The 17,106-nt window shown below is 41.1% G+C and overlaps 1 protein-coding gene across 2 annotated transcripts in view; it reads left to right on the top strand.

Moving 5' to 3' along the window:
* Positions 1-4,424: 4,424 nt before the first annotated feature.
* Positions 4,425-17,106, top strand: part of HK3 (hexokinase 3) — a 50,996-nt gene continuing 38,314 nt past the window's right edge. Inside the window, exons 1-2 of one of the 2 annotated variants that reach the window (XM_072631105.1) lie at positions 4,425-4,620; positions 13,819-13,899. In XM_072631105.1, coding sequence (XP_072487206.1) covers positions 13,843-13,899 — 57 coding nt within the window. In that variant the 5' untranslated portion in view covers positions 4,425-4,620; positions 13,819-13,842. The remainder of the gene's footprint in view (positions 4,621-13,818; positions 13,900-17,106) is intronic. The other variant, XM_072631104.1, reaches the window with a different exon arrangement.

Below are 17,106 nucleotides of genomic sequence, written 5' to 3'. Positions count from 1 at the left end.
CGGCTCTAAAAAGCATCTTTGGGACCCCCCTCCTCTTACTATATTCCCTCAAGAGAGAACAGTGGACTATAGAAAACTTATCTTTCTGGAAGTCATTGGACCTGAGGAATAATTTCTCAATTATTCCAAGTCAAACCCCCTAATTGTGTAGATGGAGAAATTTATATCCATAGAGAAATAATTTGCTTAAGAAAAGTGGCAAAACCAGAATTTGTACCCAGGTTTTCTGAGTCTAAGACACTTTTCCCCTATGCTCTACTGCCTCTCCATACTCTACAGCCTGGGCTGTTTCTTTTGATACCCACCTGACTTAGAAGAAATCAGAAAGACCCTGAATCCAAAGTCAGAAACAAAGAGGGATGGTGTTGTCTGTGCATACACAGACAAAGTACAGAGATGCAGACATAAGAGAGTGAATTTGCATTGAACTTAGATCTGTGAAGAAGAGATGGAAAAGTCTGGTGGTGTCATATACCCTAGGAGACCAGCAAAGACAGTGTCTGGGAACGGGCCCAGGCTTGACTATGTAGAAGGTGAATTAAGGCTGCTCTTTGGTTGTTAGTCTAACATGGAACTCGGTACCTCACACTTGAGATTTTCCAAAGGCTTCTTGATTCAATTTCTCAGTTTACTGTTGGACAGCAGCAATGACTGAAGTCATTGATGATTGGGTCTCTGCTATTGTTTTTCCATCCTTCATTCTTGAAGAGGACCAATGACATCATGAGGGTAATGTTTTGACTTGTGCCTGAATTGGATTTAAGTGAGGCAATTAAAGTTGTCAGCCTCACTCTCTTCTCCATAGTCATTGAAGTCCAGTGGCAAGACAAAAGTCAAGACTGGCCATGGCCCAGCATGAAGTGGCTGAGCTTGGCCTTTCTAAATTAAGATCTTTACCAGGTCTCAACTTTATCTGAGGTCACACCCATTCAGTGACTAAGGGTTAGGTAAGAATTGACACAAAGATGTTCCAATTTTTTATCACAAAGATAATCAATCTGGGAAGCAAAGAACCTCAGAGTTTCTGGCCAGAACAGATAACATTTGCACTCATTCTAAGCAATCAAATTCTAAACAGTGAACTACCGAGGCTTGAATTGGGAGCTATTACTGGCCATTCTGTGAATGCCAGAGTGATTTGGGTTTAAAGGTATGGTCAAGTAACTCCATTTAAAACAGCTTTTTTAAAGCCTGTTTTTTCAGAGCTGTATTTCAAGAAATCATAAATGAAAACTGCAGGACAAAAGTAATTTCTCCCAGTGTTTGGAAAAAAAAAAACATTGGAAGGGGCTTTCTGCAGAAAGAAATGGGTTCTTCATCTTTCAGAATTGGTATCCATCCAATGCTGACCCTGCTGAGGAGCTCTGAAGCTTACGTGTCTTCCTACGTAGGTAGTTGGCCAGTTCAGGCCACTTCTCACAGAAGGACATTTGTCTCAGAGCTTCCCAAAAGATAGGACGCAGTAATAATACAGTGCTTTAAGACTTACACAATTCTTTACAAATATCTCATTAGAACATCCATGTGAAGCAGGTCCTATCTGATTTTACAGATGAAGAAACTGAGGCAGACAAGTGACTTGCCTAGGGTCACAGTTGGTCTTTTTTACTTCAGGTCCAGTGCTCTGTCCATTGTGCCACCTAGTGGTCTGATATTTAAAAGTAGCTTCCTGCCGCTTGTAAGAGAGGAAAGACTATTCATTTAGCCACATTTTCTTTTGTGACAAAATACTGTATACTAATCTTACGGATAGTTTTTCTGATCTTGCTTTCATCCCTGAAGAATGACTGTCCACTGATCCCTATCACCTTCTCCAGAAAAAGTTGTATTTAAAACCACCTCCATTCCTTCAGCGGCATTGTGCTTTCCTGCACGCCTTGGTCTAAGTCAATAGTAAATCACCTTGAAAAGGGTTTGAGGTAAGTTGGAAGAGGAAGGGCACAGGACTGAGAGCCAAGAGACCTGCAAGCAAGTCCTAGCTCTTCACATCACTACACAGTGTGACTTTGGATAATTTACTTTTCTTTCTGTTGCATCACTTGTGATAACAATTCACTTTTCTATGGTACGTTAAAGTTTGCTGACCACAAATCTGGGATGCTTGTACAAAAGAGTAAAAGCATTATCTCTATTCTAGAAACAGGCCAAGAAGGGTTACGGTTGGTAAGTGCTGGAGTCAGCTTTTCCAAAGTTCCTGCCATTACGCCCAAATGCCTCTCCTAAGCAACCTCTTAAATTTCTCCATATATCTTACTATAGACTTTAAGGTCTCTAGATTTAGAACTGGAAAGAACCTTAGAGACCCGTGCATCCAACCCCCTTATTTTACACAAGAGGAAAGAGAGACATTAAATGATTTGCTTAAGATCACATAGCTAGTAAGTGTCTGAGATGGGATTCAAATTCAGGTCTTCTTCAGTCCAAGTCCAGTATCCTATCCACTACTCAGTGCTGCTTAGGACCTTATCTAAACTGTCTTTCCCAATGCTTAGAATAGCATTCTCTGACTACCATAGACACTTAATATTGAATGAATAAATGGAAATTATGTCAGAGATGGTATCTATCTTGAAATAGGGATTGAAGGGACCTTGGAGACCATCTCATTCAACCCCTCATTTTATAGAAAGGGGAACTAAAGGCTAGAAAAGACAAGTTAAATATCCCCTGGAACTGGAGTCAGAAACACCCGAATTCAAATCTAGCCTTCAAACACTTACTAGTAGTGTGACCCTGGGCCTTGATTTCCTCACTTATAAGTGGAGCCCACCTCCCAGGGTTCTTGTGAGGATAAAATGAGATGATATTTGTAAAGTGTTTTGCAAGCCTTACAGTACTGTATAAATACTAGCTATTGTAAATTAGATATCATGTTCCTCATATACAGATAATCAGGTTTTGTTATCCTGTCACTGCTTTTATTGATTTGATTTATTTAATGGTTTAATACATTCAAATTTAAAGTTATGATTGTTAGACTTGTGTTTTCCTCCTATTCTTTTGTATTGATTTTTGTCTTCTAAGTCAGTATTTCATTCCTATGATTAATTTTATCCCTATGTACACTATTCTGATGCTAGTCTGTTCCTACATTTTCTTCCCTCTTCCTATATATCTGCCCTTTTCTAAGTTCCTCAAATTTATTTACTTTCCTTCATTTACTTTATTTACTTCATAAACTTTTCTTTCTTTAAAAAATTTAACTATTTCCCTCTTTTGATCTGATTCTCTTTCCAATCAAGCCTACAGGCTTATTTCAAAATCTTCTCTCCCCACTGCCCTTCAGTCTTATTTTAGGAAAAATTCTTTTGCTGCACCCTTTCCCCAAGAAGTTTTCCTTTGTTTCGTCCTGTTGATTATTTCTTTTCCATTCTGATCTATTCTGAATTCTATTTGTCAGTTTCAAGGCCATCCCCTTTTTCTTCTGTTATTCTCTCTGTGAGAGAGAGTATCTGAAATACCAAATTTTAACTTCTTCCTCAATCCCATTCTGTTATTATGCTTGTAGATCTTATCCCATGCTCTCTGCATTCTGTTCTGCCTCCTACTTAGAAACATCAGTTCATGAAACCAGAGTCAGATGGAAGGAGTTGTGTGGTGGGTGTCTTTCTGGGGTTTAATTCATCATCCTCCCACTTTCCCTTAGCTTGATCACTCAACTCTCTCAATCTACTTAAATTCTCTGGTCATCCTCTCTAACCCCCTAAAATTCTGAATGCTGGCTGCCCTTGGGGAGTGGAAGCAGCCTGGTAAAATGAAAAAGAACTGAAGGTAAAATCTAAGGGTCTTGATTCAAATCCTGACTTTGCCACTTATTTCCTATGGGATCTTGAACAAGTCACAACTTCTGAGCCTCCATTTCCTCATCTTTAACACTGGAGCGGGTGATCTTCAAGTTTTCTTCCTGTTTTATATCATGTGAAATTTGAGTTCTTGTGAAATTTCCAAGACTAGTCACCAAGATGTTAGCAGCAAAGACAGTTGGGAAGCCTGTACCCCCCATAAAATTTACAAAATATACCCTCTCAGAGGAGTCTCCCCTCTCTCAAGGACCTTGAAGCCTTCCACTCAAAAAATGTCAGTTAAGCATTCCTTGCATAGTAGAAAGATTACTAGTCTGGGAAGCTAGAGAGACCTTAGTTTGAATTCTACTTTACAAGGTACGTGACCAGGGTAAATTATGTAATTCCTCTCAGCCTCAGTTTCCTCATGTGTAAAATGGTAACCCGATAAAAATATATCTAGAGTGCTTTGCAAACCTTATCACCTTATCAGGGACAGCTATCAGTACCCTTTCGAGCTCCAACTTCTGTGTCCTCTTCCTGACAACTCAAAGACTTCTAGCTGTGCTTTTTGAGTTCCTTTCCAGGAAGACTGGAAACCCAGCCCAGAAAGGCATCAACCTATACAGCCCAGCATGGGCTATGGAGCAAGTGCATTTAGAGGAAGGAGGCGGGGCTGGAGGCCTTATAATCATTGTCTGGCCGCTTAGTTTCACTCTCTGGAGCAAGTCAGTAGAAGGATTCAGAAAGAAATTAAGAGAGAAGTAAACTTGTGCCCTGGGAAGACTCGAGAGAAGTATCACAGGAGCATCATAATCTTTACCCCAGGGTAAGACCAGTGAGTAATTAACTTAACCTCTAAGCCCCCCTGTATTCTTTTCCTCATCCTTCTCCTTCCTCCCCAACCCCACCAGCTTCCATCCCATGGCTTCTACTTGGTCCTACAAGAGGGAAAGAGGTTGGAGGCAAGGGGGCCCCAACCTCCTAATCCTGACCCTGCTGAGTACATTTCTCTATAGCAGAGGGAGAGAGAGAATCCTATCATATATCTTGCCCATTGTCTGATTTAGCAAAGAGAAGGAGGAACTATTAGGATTTGGCAATCTAGGGGCTGGTAGAGGGTGTGGTGGAAAGGGGTGAAAGTGCAGGAGTGGCTGACTCTAGGCCTTCCCCCTTGGATATGTCATCTGGGGTCTGCCCGGACCCCTGAGGTGACAGGCATTAGCCTGCAAGCTAAAATGAAATCATATAAAGTCCTACTCTACAGAGGGGAGGAGGAAGATGTGATTGCATAGCAGAGTATATTGTGTGTAATAATCCTGATCTGTTTCAGGGGCTATACTCCAAATTCATGAAACAATTTATTATTACAAAAGCAAAAGCTGTAAGAAAAATTAGCCCATTTTTTCCATAGGAGGTGGGACTTTAGTCCTTAAGTGGGTGAAATAGTGAACCTGCCACCATGCAAAAAAAGTCCAAAATACCAATCCATGGAGAAGGTTCCAGAAGCCAAATGATCCATGCTCATTTTCTCCCAAACTTTCCTTATACTGTTTTCTATAAATTGTTTAGTAGTGTCAGTTTCAATTTACTGCCTCTTATGACTAAATCTCATACTAAAACTGAAACAGAACGTTAAATTTAAAACTCACATACATACAAAGTCCACTCTCCAGCCCTTTTACATCCAAAGGCCAATTTCCACTTTTAATAGGAAAAAAAGCAACATGCCCATCATCTGAGAACTGGATCTTAACCACCCTTCCCAGCAGCTTCCTAAGAGAGGGACTACACTTTACAAAGTTTTTCAGATCCATTCTTTTATCTTTGATCATCAGAATAACCCTGTGAGATGGGCAAAGCAAAGGATAAATCCCTTTGTATAGAGAAAAAAAAACTAAGTCATATTTGCATGTCTGTAAGGAAATGAGAATCTCTTTGTATATGTGTGTGTGTGTACATATATACAAATGTGTGTATGTATGTATATATATGTATATATAATATGGTATGTATATCTGTCTTGTATATGCTTTATATATGAATGGGTCTATATATATTCATATAATGTATGTATGAGTAGAGGTACATGTATACATGCAGAGATACAAACATCCATTTGTGCTAAAATGTGGGGGGAGAGACACCCACATCACAGCTCTCCTGTCTAGAGGCATGTAGTGACAAAAACATACTTTCAGTTTCTTTCTCTAAAGACAGCTGGTAGCCCAGCAGATAAACTGCTGGGCCTGGATTCAGGAAAACCCAAGTTCAAATCTGTCCTCTGACAATACCTTCGTGACCCTGGGCAAGTAACTTAACCAGTTTGCCTCAGTTTCCTCAATTGTGAAATGAAGATCATAATAGTGTTGATGTTGTTGAGTGATTTTCAGTGTGTCTGCATCTTTGTGACCCCATTTGGGGTTTTCTTGGCAAGTTACTGGAGGGGTTTGCCATTTGCTTCTCCAGCTCACTTTACAGATAAGGAAACAGAGCCGCCCAGGGTTACACAGTAATAAGTGTCAGGTCCTTTGTTTTATTCACTGTACTACTTAGCTGCCCCAAATAATAGTACACATTCCAACAATGTCATGAGGATCATTTGTAAAAAGCACTTAGTACGGTGCTTGATACATAGTAGGCACTCCACTCCTCTTGTTCATTCCACTCCTGGTCCTTCACCTGCAGTCGGGATGGCCCCTGCCTGCTTACCTCCCAGAGTTCTGATAATCAAATAAGAATACAGATTTGAAAGTGCTTTGTAAAGCATTACTCTTTAAACAGGCCAGAAGAATTGACCTCTTACAGACTTTACCTTCACTCTCTTTTCTATATGGTTGTTACTTCATATAATTATGTACGCATACACATACACACACACACACGCACAGTATCTCCAAAGTCTTAGTGCAGTTTTAAGTTTTTAATAACTATTAAAAGTTATTAGAGATTATTAAAACTTAAAACTGCACTAAGACCTTCAGGATACCCTGTATATGAGTGAATGTGATATGTGTATTGATCTTTTTTTGGTCTGTATGGGGAGGAGGAAGGTGTATATATGTCTGTCTTAGTATACCCATGCCTGTGTCTCCCTCTATGTCTCTCTTTCGCATAGGTGTTAGGAGAAGAGTGTTTATCTGTGAATCTGAGGAGGAAGGATGTATATGTTTCCATACACATGTCCTTTCTTTTTTGGGGTGGTTATCTGACTGTGTGTGTATTGGGTGATTTCTCCTAAATCTGTCCGTGGTTTACAATGCAAGTTTCAGTCCCTCTGTGCCTTCCTTATTTTCCCAGGCTGTCACTCCTGCCCTGGACTCATTTCTCCCTGCATTGTCTTAGCTGTCTAGTTTATCAGTTTAACTAAACATTGACGTCCACCCCTGAATCCCTTGCCCCCTTGTTATCAGTACTTGGTATAATCTGCTAATCTTTAACTGTTGGTCATGCCCACCATCTACCTAACATCCTGCTTCTAAGTGGCTGAATGTTCTTAGAGGAAGTCACGTAACCTTACTAACTAGGTCCTCTACGAATTCATTTTATCTACTCAGTTGGGCTTTCACTGCTATGGCAATCCTTTTATCTTATTGACTCTCTCTTACACTTCCTGTAATGGTTGTTACAAACCTATTCTTTTCTCAACAATACTATGCCACCCTTCCTTCCTGTCTCCTATTTTTGTGAAAAGAATATCACAAGAGTCATCTCCCTTTCTGACCCATCTTGCCAAAGCCAGTCCTCTACTTAGGCCTTTGATGGTTAAGTGGCATAGTTGATAGGAGCTGGATTTTGAGTCAGCAAGACCTGAGTTCAAATCCTGTCTCAAAGAGGTACTAGCAGAGGTTCCCAAACTTATATGACCTATCAATCCCTTTAAAAAAAAATTACTCAGTACCCCTCTGAAAATCTACTTTCTTTAACCCTTTAATGGTTTTTCTTGAAATGTGAATCATTTCAAAAAAATATAAAATATGTTTTTAAGTGATGCACCTTAAATTTAATAATTTATTATCAACTTGGTTTTTTTCCTGCATTGAAATTTTGATAGCACAGTATTGCTTCATATAACCATATATATAGTATCGTGTTGTAAACAAGTCATTATACGCATATATTTCTGGTTATATATGCTGGACTTTCTGATATGCTTGCCAGCCAATACTTGCTTGCTAAGACCTGTCAGTGGACTTGATCACTGATCAATTATAACTTGCATTTTGTGTGTCTATTTGGAAAATAATGTAATCACTATGATTTTAACTCTGTTACAAAACAGATAAAGCATGTATGTATGATTTTTAAAATTTTCTTCTCTTTTTTTCCCTTATGCTTCCACTGCACCCTTATCTTTATTCAACACCCCCCAGCTGCACCTGAGGCTACTACCACCCCCTGAATCATTCCAGCACCCCCAGCGGGTGGTATGGCCCACTTTGGGAACCTCTGAAACTAGCTATTTTAGCCTAAGTAAGTTATCTTCCGTCTACTTCAGTTTCTTCATCTGTAAAATGAGAATAATGACATTTACTTCACAACTTGTGAAACTCAAATGCAATAATATATGTAATGCACTTTGCAAGCAAAGCACTATAAATATCAGCTGCTGTTATTATAATAATTGTAGTGATTATTAAATCTTATCCTTTCCTATTTCTTCCAGGAGCTTTCCCCATCCTGTTACCTTTCATTCATTCATCTTTATTCTCTCCTCATGTACTAATTCCTTATCAATCACATATAAATACACAATATACCTATGTATGTATGTATGTATGTGTATACATACATATATCTGTCTATACCTCTATACACATACATAGATGTATAGATAGATATATAGATATAGATATCTTGAATTCCAATCCATCACCAATTACCCGTTGGGTCTTTTCCCCAGAAGCTATGATGGTTGAAATATGAAATAACAGGAAACAAAAGTTTGAGCTTCCCAGCACATCAATATATGTGAATTGCATAATAAATCAGGACTAGGCTTCTTCAGCTTGGCATTGGACCCCAAATACAGAGGGAGATAGATTTTTATGCATTAAAAGAAAACAATTATCAGAATATAAACCAGTATACAAAGTTAGGTGATCTGATTTCTAGTTGGAGGAGAGATTAGGGACTTTTCCATTTGGGAGTAGGGAGTTTGACTGAGTTTCAAGATTTGGGAGCAGGGAGAGGTGGACTTTTCTAGATAGGAAATAGGATGTTACTTAATTCCTACAATTGTAAGTGGAATTTAAGGGAAAATGAAACTTAGGTCTCAAAATGGAGTCAGTTTTACAAGATGAGTCAGTTTGATTCCCACAGTTCTCTCAGTTTCCTGTCAATATCTCAAATTCAACATCCCCCTAAACTGTTCATCCTTCAAGCTCCACCTTTAGTCAAAGGCACCGCTATGCTCCTAGTCACCCAGGTTCACAACTGCAAGATCCAGTTTTGACTCTTCACTATGTCACATGCCCCCATATCCAGTAAATTTCCAAGTCTCCTTGTCTTATTGATTCTACTTCCATACCATTTCTCACCTCCATTCCCTTCTCTACATTCACATTGATGGGGTGCTTGGGTGACTGTGCTTGGACCTCAGTTCTAAAATCACATTTCTCCCCAGCCTCAAGACACTGTCCCTGGCAGTTTCTCCCCAGCCTGAGGACAGCCTGCCTTAGCAAAACCTTTATCTCTCTTCCTGATACAGTAGCCAGCTTCATCTATAGAATTTATTAGTCTGAACCAGCTGTGTATTGGCTGAACTGGCTGTGTACTGGGTCATAAAGATATTTACTACTCACTGACCAATTGTATGTATCCTAGACTTAGACATATGTATACTCTCTTACATTTATACTAAGTGTCTATAATGTCTAACAAGACATTGATGAGAGCAGCCTGGGTATGTCTCAGGCAGCCCTGACTGTTAGTTGACTTAGTGATATTTCAGACCTAAAACCACACCTCCCTGTAGCCCCGCCTTGGACTATTTCCCAATGAACTCTGGTTACCTGCACAGTAAATACCAAAAGTGCATATTCCTTTAAGAATTTACTACTCCTTAACCACTGCCTAATCTGCCCTAAATCACCTAGTTAGCATATTTGGCACATATTTTACTATGCAATATCTTATATAAACTTTAACTACTCCTCTAAGGTTGCAGGTCCATTAAGAGCTCTTGCCCACTGAAAAGCGTAACAATAAATCTTTAACACCTTGACTTCAAGAATGCCTGAGTCTGTGAATTCATTCCAGATGGCCCCACCCTGTACTCCTGTCTTTGGGGGTTCTTAGAATCCATCCCCCACCTTTTCAACCCTCATCAACATTGCCACCACCCTAGTTTAAGCTTTCATGATCTCAGCTACTACAGTAACTTCATCCAATGTCCTCCTGCTATTAGTCCCTTCTCTCTCCATTTAATCCTCCATGTAGCTACCAAATAAGACATAAGTCTGATTATATCATTCTACTACTCAAAAAACTTCAGTAACTTCCTCCCATCCCTAAGATAAAGCATACATTTTTTCAACCTGGTCTTCAAGGCTTTTTGCAATTTGGCTCCAACCTACCTTTACAAATTTATTTCACATTATTCCCCTTCAGCATTGTATATTCCCACTAAACAGATTTCTAGTTGTTCTGGGAACTTGGCATTCCATGTTCTAATCAATAAATAAGAATTTGTTGAACATTTAGTATGGCAGGCATTGGAGATACTTAGACAAAAATGAAGCAGTCTTTATCCTCAGGGAGCTTACAAGGAGAAATACTTCTGATACATATTTACTGTATTATTGTAAATATGTAATACATATTTACACATGGTAAATTCACATGAAGTAAATGCCAGGTAATTGTGGGGGGAGGCATTTCCCCTAACAGCTGAAGGGGATGTAGAAAGTCTTTGTGTAAGAGGTGGCACTTAATCTGAACTTTGAAGAAAACTAGGACTATTAAGATGTAAAGATAAGAAAGTACCTTCTAGGTATGAGGCTTAACCTGTGTAAAGCCATGGAGCCAGAAGATGAATCTATGGATAGGAAACAGTAAGAAGGCCTATTTGGTTGGATCATTAAGGGGGCTAATAGGTAATAAGTCTGGAAAGGTAAGTTGGAGCCAGATTGCATACAATGAAGGGCTTTAAAAGCTAAATAAAAGTAGTTTACATTTGATTTTAGAGTCAATAGGAAATCCCTGGAATTTATTAAGCAAGGGAATGACATGGGCAGAACTATGCTTTAGGAATATCCTTTAGGCAGCTTGGTTGGATTGTGGATTCAAAAAGAGGAACAACCAGTTAAGAGGCTATCACAACAGTCCAGGCTTGAATGAAGGCTTGAACCCTAGGGTTGTAAGGTGTATGAATGGAGGGAAGGGGATCTATACTAGAGGTATTGTAGATAGGCTCTATGAGATGGCAACTGATTGACTGAATATGAGGGGAGAGGGAGAGTTGAGGCCATAGCGGTAACAGGAAAGAATAGTGAAGTTAGAAGGGCAGGTTTGTGAGGGCTGGGGGGGGGGGAGAAGAATGAGTCTATTTAGGACATGTTGAGTTTGAGATGCCAACAAGTGCAGTTGGGACCTTGGAAGGGAAACTGGGGACAGATAGATAGACTTGGGAGTCATTTTTCTAGAGATGATAATTAAATCCAGAAGAAGTGATGAAGTCACTGAGAAACAACATAGAGAAGAGAGCCCAGGATAGAGCCATAGACACATAATTAGGGGACAATGACATCGATGAAGACCCAGTAAAGGAAGCTGAGAAAAGAGTGGTCTGCTAGGAAGGAGTAAAATCAAAACAGAGCAGTGTCACCAAAATCCAGAAGAGTGAATCCAGGAGGAGATGGCGGTCAACAGTACCAAATGTTTCAGAAAATTCTAAAAGGATGAGGATTTAGAAAAGGGCATCTGATCTAACTAATAAGAAATTAATGGTAACTTTGGAGAGGGCAATTCCAGTTGAATGTTAGGTCAGAAACCAGACTGAAGGGTTTGAGAAGAGAATGATAGGAGAGGAAATAGAGACAGAGATTATAGACAGCTTTTTCTAGTTTGGCTGAGAAAGAGAGGAGAGGTCTAGGATAATGGCTTAGGGCAGTAGTGTCAAACTCAAATAAAAATGAGAGCCACTAAGCTGTACATAAGAATCCCTGCAAACCACATATTGACTTAAGGATGAGGGAGAACTGGTTATGTTTGAGAGTTGTAAGCAATGGGCTTGTAGGTTAGAAGAGCTTGAAGACTGGAAGGAGACTGATGTTTGTTGAGAACATCTGCCAAGGAGATGAAAAGAGATGGGATAAAAGCCACAAGCAGAGGGATTGGACCTGTTAAGGAGAAGAGTATGGAAGAAAAAGAATAACATTTTATTCTGCATTTTAGGCACAAGTATGCCAGAAAACAATTTTATTTAATTTAACATAATTCTAATATCTAAGAATTTCTAGCCTAAAGAGAGACAGATTCAAATTGGCATAGTCCCTACTCTCCCTCCTCCATACCCTCAGATTGTGACCCTCTTCCCAAAACAATGTGAAGTAACATTTCATAGAACTCTTGAAGAAAGAAAAAAATCATACTATGTTAAACTATAGTTTGGGGTAACATTCTGAAAATTTTAGTAACAAAAGTCACCATCTTTTTCCTTCCCAGACCACTCTCTTTAAGGCATTTCTGAGACTCTTCAGCAATTAATAGCGATATATAAATGGAGAAGGATATTTTTTTCCTTTTGTTTGTTTTTGTTTCAGTGATGGGGAAAGAGACTACCTTATCATTGCAAAAATGGGAAAGGTTATGCTATACCATGAAGAAGTATTCTTTGTTCAACTAATTTAGTTACCAACCCTATTCCAGTTCTCTAAGAAAGGCATTTTGTTCTACTTACTTTCCTAAAGGGGTCTGGAAAGGTCTTTTAAGCTAGAGAAAATATTATTTCTTAATACTTTAATATTAAATAATATTTATAATATAATATAATGAATATTAAATTAATAAATAAAATAAAATTTAATAAATTCAATTAGTTAAACAATATTTAATATTTTAATTAATAAATCAAATAATTTAATTATAAATTTGCATATTTGTTATTTAAATTAAATATATATTTATATATTTTAAGTTTTAAAACAATGAGGAGGTTTTTTTTGGGAGACTGAATCTCCCTTTCTTGTTTAGGTTGGCATGCAACAATCATTCACCAATTGATCCTATTACTGATTTGCATGGGAATTTTGACCTGCTCCTTTTCCTGCCTGAGCTATTTTGCCCCTTCTTAGGCACTTTGGTGACCTCTGGCTCACCATTTTGGTGCTTGACTTACTGAGGAGGACATTTGATCCGCTGTAGCTCTATTCACTGCACCTCTGAAGTCCTGAGCTTGGGTGATCCACCAGCTTCTGTCTCCAAGGTAGCAGGGATGACTGCTCCCCTCATCCCCCCATCAGCTTCCTTCTCATAGGCTGTCGGTCAGGCCTTAATGTACTCCTTCCTCATTCCCACCTCTCAGAATCCCATTTTTAAGCTCAGTCTCCTGATCCTCCAAGCATTAGTGTTCTCTCTCTTCTCAGATTACATCATATTTGCCTATTTGTGCGCATGCTGTAGAATGTAAGCTTCTTGAGGTTAGATACTATCTCGTTTTCGTTTTTGTATATCTAGTGTCCACTAGTGTTTTCCTACGCAGTCGGTGTTTACTAAATGTTTATAGAATTGAAAGTGTGCTTATATATCTACGGGAAAGATGTCTCTGACTTCCACTGTATATGTTTATGATGTGCAGATTCAGTCTTCCATGCAATAAAGGAGTGAATGACTCAATGGGAAAGAGCAGAAGGGGTGGCAGGGGCTCACAGTTCCCACCTCTGCCCACCTTGATGAGGACCCAGAGACAAGCATTGGAGCCAATTCTACCCACAACTCTTTCCCTGGTTCTGTGAAAGGGGTTGAAACTGGAGAGGCTTAAAGCCATGAGATCACCTGAGCATCCCTTTATCCCGCTCTGTCCTTTCTCCCACAGGCAGCCCCCTACCTTGGAACTTCAATGGATTCTGCTCTGCCTGAGAGCTCGAGGGTCATGAATGAGAAGAACATGGAGTTGGTAAGCTTGGTGACTGACCAGTCCTGAACATACTTCATGGCTGCCTTCCTCTCCCTCAAACCCACCCAGTTCACCTCCACTATCAAGCCTTGCCCCTAAGGATTTGAAAGCCCTGTGAGAATTATCATGGCATAGGAGAGAGGGCATCAAACCAAGCCAGGAGACCTGGGCTTAAGGCCCTGGCTGTGTTACCCTGGGCAAGTCATTTCTTTCAGAGTATTAGTTTCTTCCTCTGTAAAATAGTCTAATGGCACTTTGAGTCTCTTCATTCCTGGGTCATGGAGAAGAAAGTGGTTTGTAAACAGCTTACACACTATGCAAATGAGAGCTGCTGTAATTATTCTGTCAATAATGATGCTCCTTAGCCTTGGGATAGGTTAGTACTGCCTGGGCACCTCCTCTAGACAGCCTCTTCTGCCCTGCATCACCAAGCTGGAATTATGGGATGGTGTAAAGGGCCCTGGATTCTCTCCCAGCACTAGCTAAATTGTCTTGGCAAATCATTTAACCTCTCTAGGTCTCAATTTTCTCATCTGTCAGTCAGGTGGGCAGAGGGATGGTGATTAGCTGAATGTCCTCTGAGGTCTCTAAGATCTCTTAAATCTTTGATGCTATGGCCAGCTGGGTTACCATCATCCTCTTCCTTCTATCCGAGAGGTGTTCACGAGGCTAGACAAAGAGAGGGGGTTGGATAGAATGATTTTGAGGAGAATTCTGAAATTTTATTAAATATATAAACCCATAAACTCAAACCACTTTTAGTAATCATTTAGTCCAGCCCTCCTCACTTGACAGAGAAAGAAACTGAGGCCCAGAAAAGGGAAAGTAGTTTGAATAATGGTCCACTGAGAGTCACTGGAGGAGCTGACACCAAAATCTAGGGTCTCCTCAGAGCTTCTCTGTCTACACCACCCTCCCAGCCCTCTTTGTATCATCAAGTCAGAGCTACATAATAATTTCAGTGACATGTGTGGGTTTACAAAGGCTTTTTTTCATGACAGCACCCTGTGGTAAGTACTCTAAACTTTATAGCTCCCATATGAGAGATGAGGAACCTGAAGGCAGAGAAGTGAACTGTTTCAGCCAAGGCTACAGAAGGCTTAGGAAGCAGAGGAGTCAGGATCCAGATCTACAACCCTAGCTCCCTTTCCTTTGTAGTGCACTGTCTTTCCAGAGGCTTCCCCAGCCACAGACCTCCAAGATACTTCCTGAGCTAGGTAGTGAAGGAAAAACATATAGGATGAGGTGAATGTTAGGAGCCTCATTTCAAGTAGCAGAGTATTAACATATTTCTTGTCCCTTTGTTTTCCTCCACTGCCCTAGCACCTGTTAACTCTGTGGTAAAAACAGGTAATTGCAATATTAGACATATTATATAATAGAAAACTTCAAAGTTTACAAAGCACTTTTTACGTATTAGCATATCAAATGAGCAAATCCACACTATCCTTTTTAGGTGGGTACTATAGGTTTTATTATTCCCATTTTACAAGTAAGGAAATAAAATACCCATGGTCACATAATAGTTAAGGTAGGATTTGAATCCAGGTCTCTCTTGACATCAGATCCAACACTTTCCACTACATCTCCCAACCACTGGTGGTTGCCAGCTTCAAGGAACTTGTTTCAGTCCAGTATCAAGGAGAGAGGCATTGTTCTCATTTAAGATGTGCAGAAGCTGAGATCTGGGGAAATTTATTGTGCCCAGATCTTTGACAGTGAAGCTCCACACAATCCTCACCTTGATCCAGTTCTATCTGACCTACCCTTTCATTTGGTTGTTTGTGGACCCTGTTCTCTTCCACTTTTTGAGATGTCCCCATACCTATCAGAATCCCTTTTTGCTATAGGTAGTATCTTCCTTGGTGAAAACAGCTGGGCTTGTATGTGCCAGATGACTAGATTTGAGAATGGGTGGGTGTGGGAGAAATAAAAGCAGGTGGAATGAGAGAAGTCATAAGATAAGAAAGACATCTTCGTCCTTCTCAGGGAAGGGGAGAGTGGTGTGGTGGGAGATTCCCTGCCTGTGGCAGGGTGCATTAATAAACTCATCCTGAAATAGCCCTTTAGTGGGTACTTCATAGATGAGGAGACTATCTCAGAGAAGCAGCATGTTATGGCCAAGATCATATCCCATCTATTGAGTGGCTGCGTTTGATCTGGAAGGAGAAGTTTCTTCTGTGCTCAGAGAGGAGTCAGGCATGCTCTAACCGGGTCACATAGAGAAACGGGGGAGGGGGTGGGGGGGTGGAGCCAAGGGGGGGGCGGAGCCAAGATGGCGGAGTGGAAAGACGCACATACACATAGCTCCAAACCCACAAACCACAGAACGCCTACAGGGGAGTAACTCACGGCGAATTCTGCACCCAGAGGCCGCGGAATATTGGAGCGAGGGAGATTTCTGTTCCAGAGGGACCTGCAAACCTCTCACCGGGGGTCCTTCGTGCTGCGGACTGGGCGCCGGGACTGGGAGCTGAGGGCAGCCCTGCAGCGGCTGCGGCACCGAGAGGAAAAGATCCGAGCGGGCTTCGGGGACGGGATCTCCAGCGGCCACGCGGGTCCCTCCACCCACAGAGGGACCTGCAAACCTCTCGCAAAAGGTCAGTCACGCTGCAGACATGGAGCCCAGCCCAGCCCAGACCTGCTGCGGCCACGGCACCAAGAGAAACAGACCCGAGCAGGCTTCAGGGACAGGATCTCCAGCGGCCGCATAAGTCCTCCACCCACAGGTGACGGGGGTCGGTGAGAGAGTCTCTTTGGCGGGTCGAGAGGGGAGTGGGGTGCCCCCATGATTCGGGCCCCCCGGGAGGTAGAAGCTGAGAGGAGGCTGCAGACAGGGGCTCCCCAAGCGGTCGGGAGCCTGGATCCATTGTGGAAGGTCTGTGCATAAACCCCCTGAGGGAACTGAGCCTGAGAGGCAGCCCTGCCCCGACCTGACCACCTGAACATAATCTCATACTGAATAGCAGCCCTGTCCCCGCCAAAAGCCCTAAGGCTGGAAGCAGCATTTGAATCTCAGACCCCAAACGCTGGCTGGGAGGATCAGGAGGCGAGGTGGGTGTGAGGAGAATATTCAGAGGTCAAGTCACTGGCTGGGAAAATGCCCAGAAAAGGGAAAAGAAATAAGACTATAGAAGGTTACTTTCTGGGTGAACAGGCATTTCCTCCCTTCCTTTCTGATGAGGAAGAACAATGCTTACCATCAGG

Source organism: Notamacropus eugenii, chromosome 1, assembly GCF_028372415.1.
Source record: "Notamacropus eugenii isolate mMacEug1 chromosome 1, mMacEug1.pri_v2, whole genome shotgun sequence".
In the NCBI taxonomy this organism is placed as follows: Eukaryota; Metazoa; Chordata; class Mammalia; order Diprotodontia; family Macropodidae; genus Notamacropus; species Notamacropus eugenii.
Note: the sequence above shows the minus strand (reverse complement) of the source record. Positions and strands in the feature narration are given on the sequence as shown.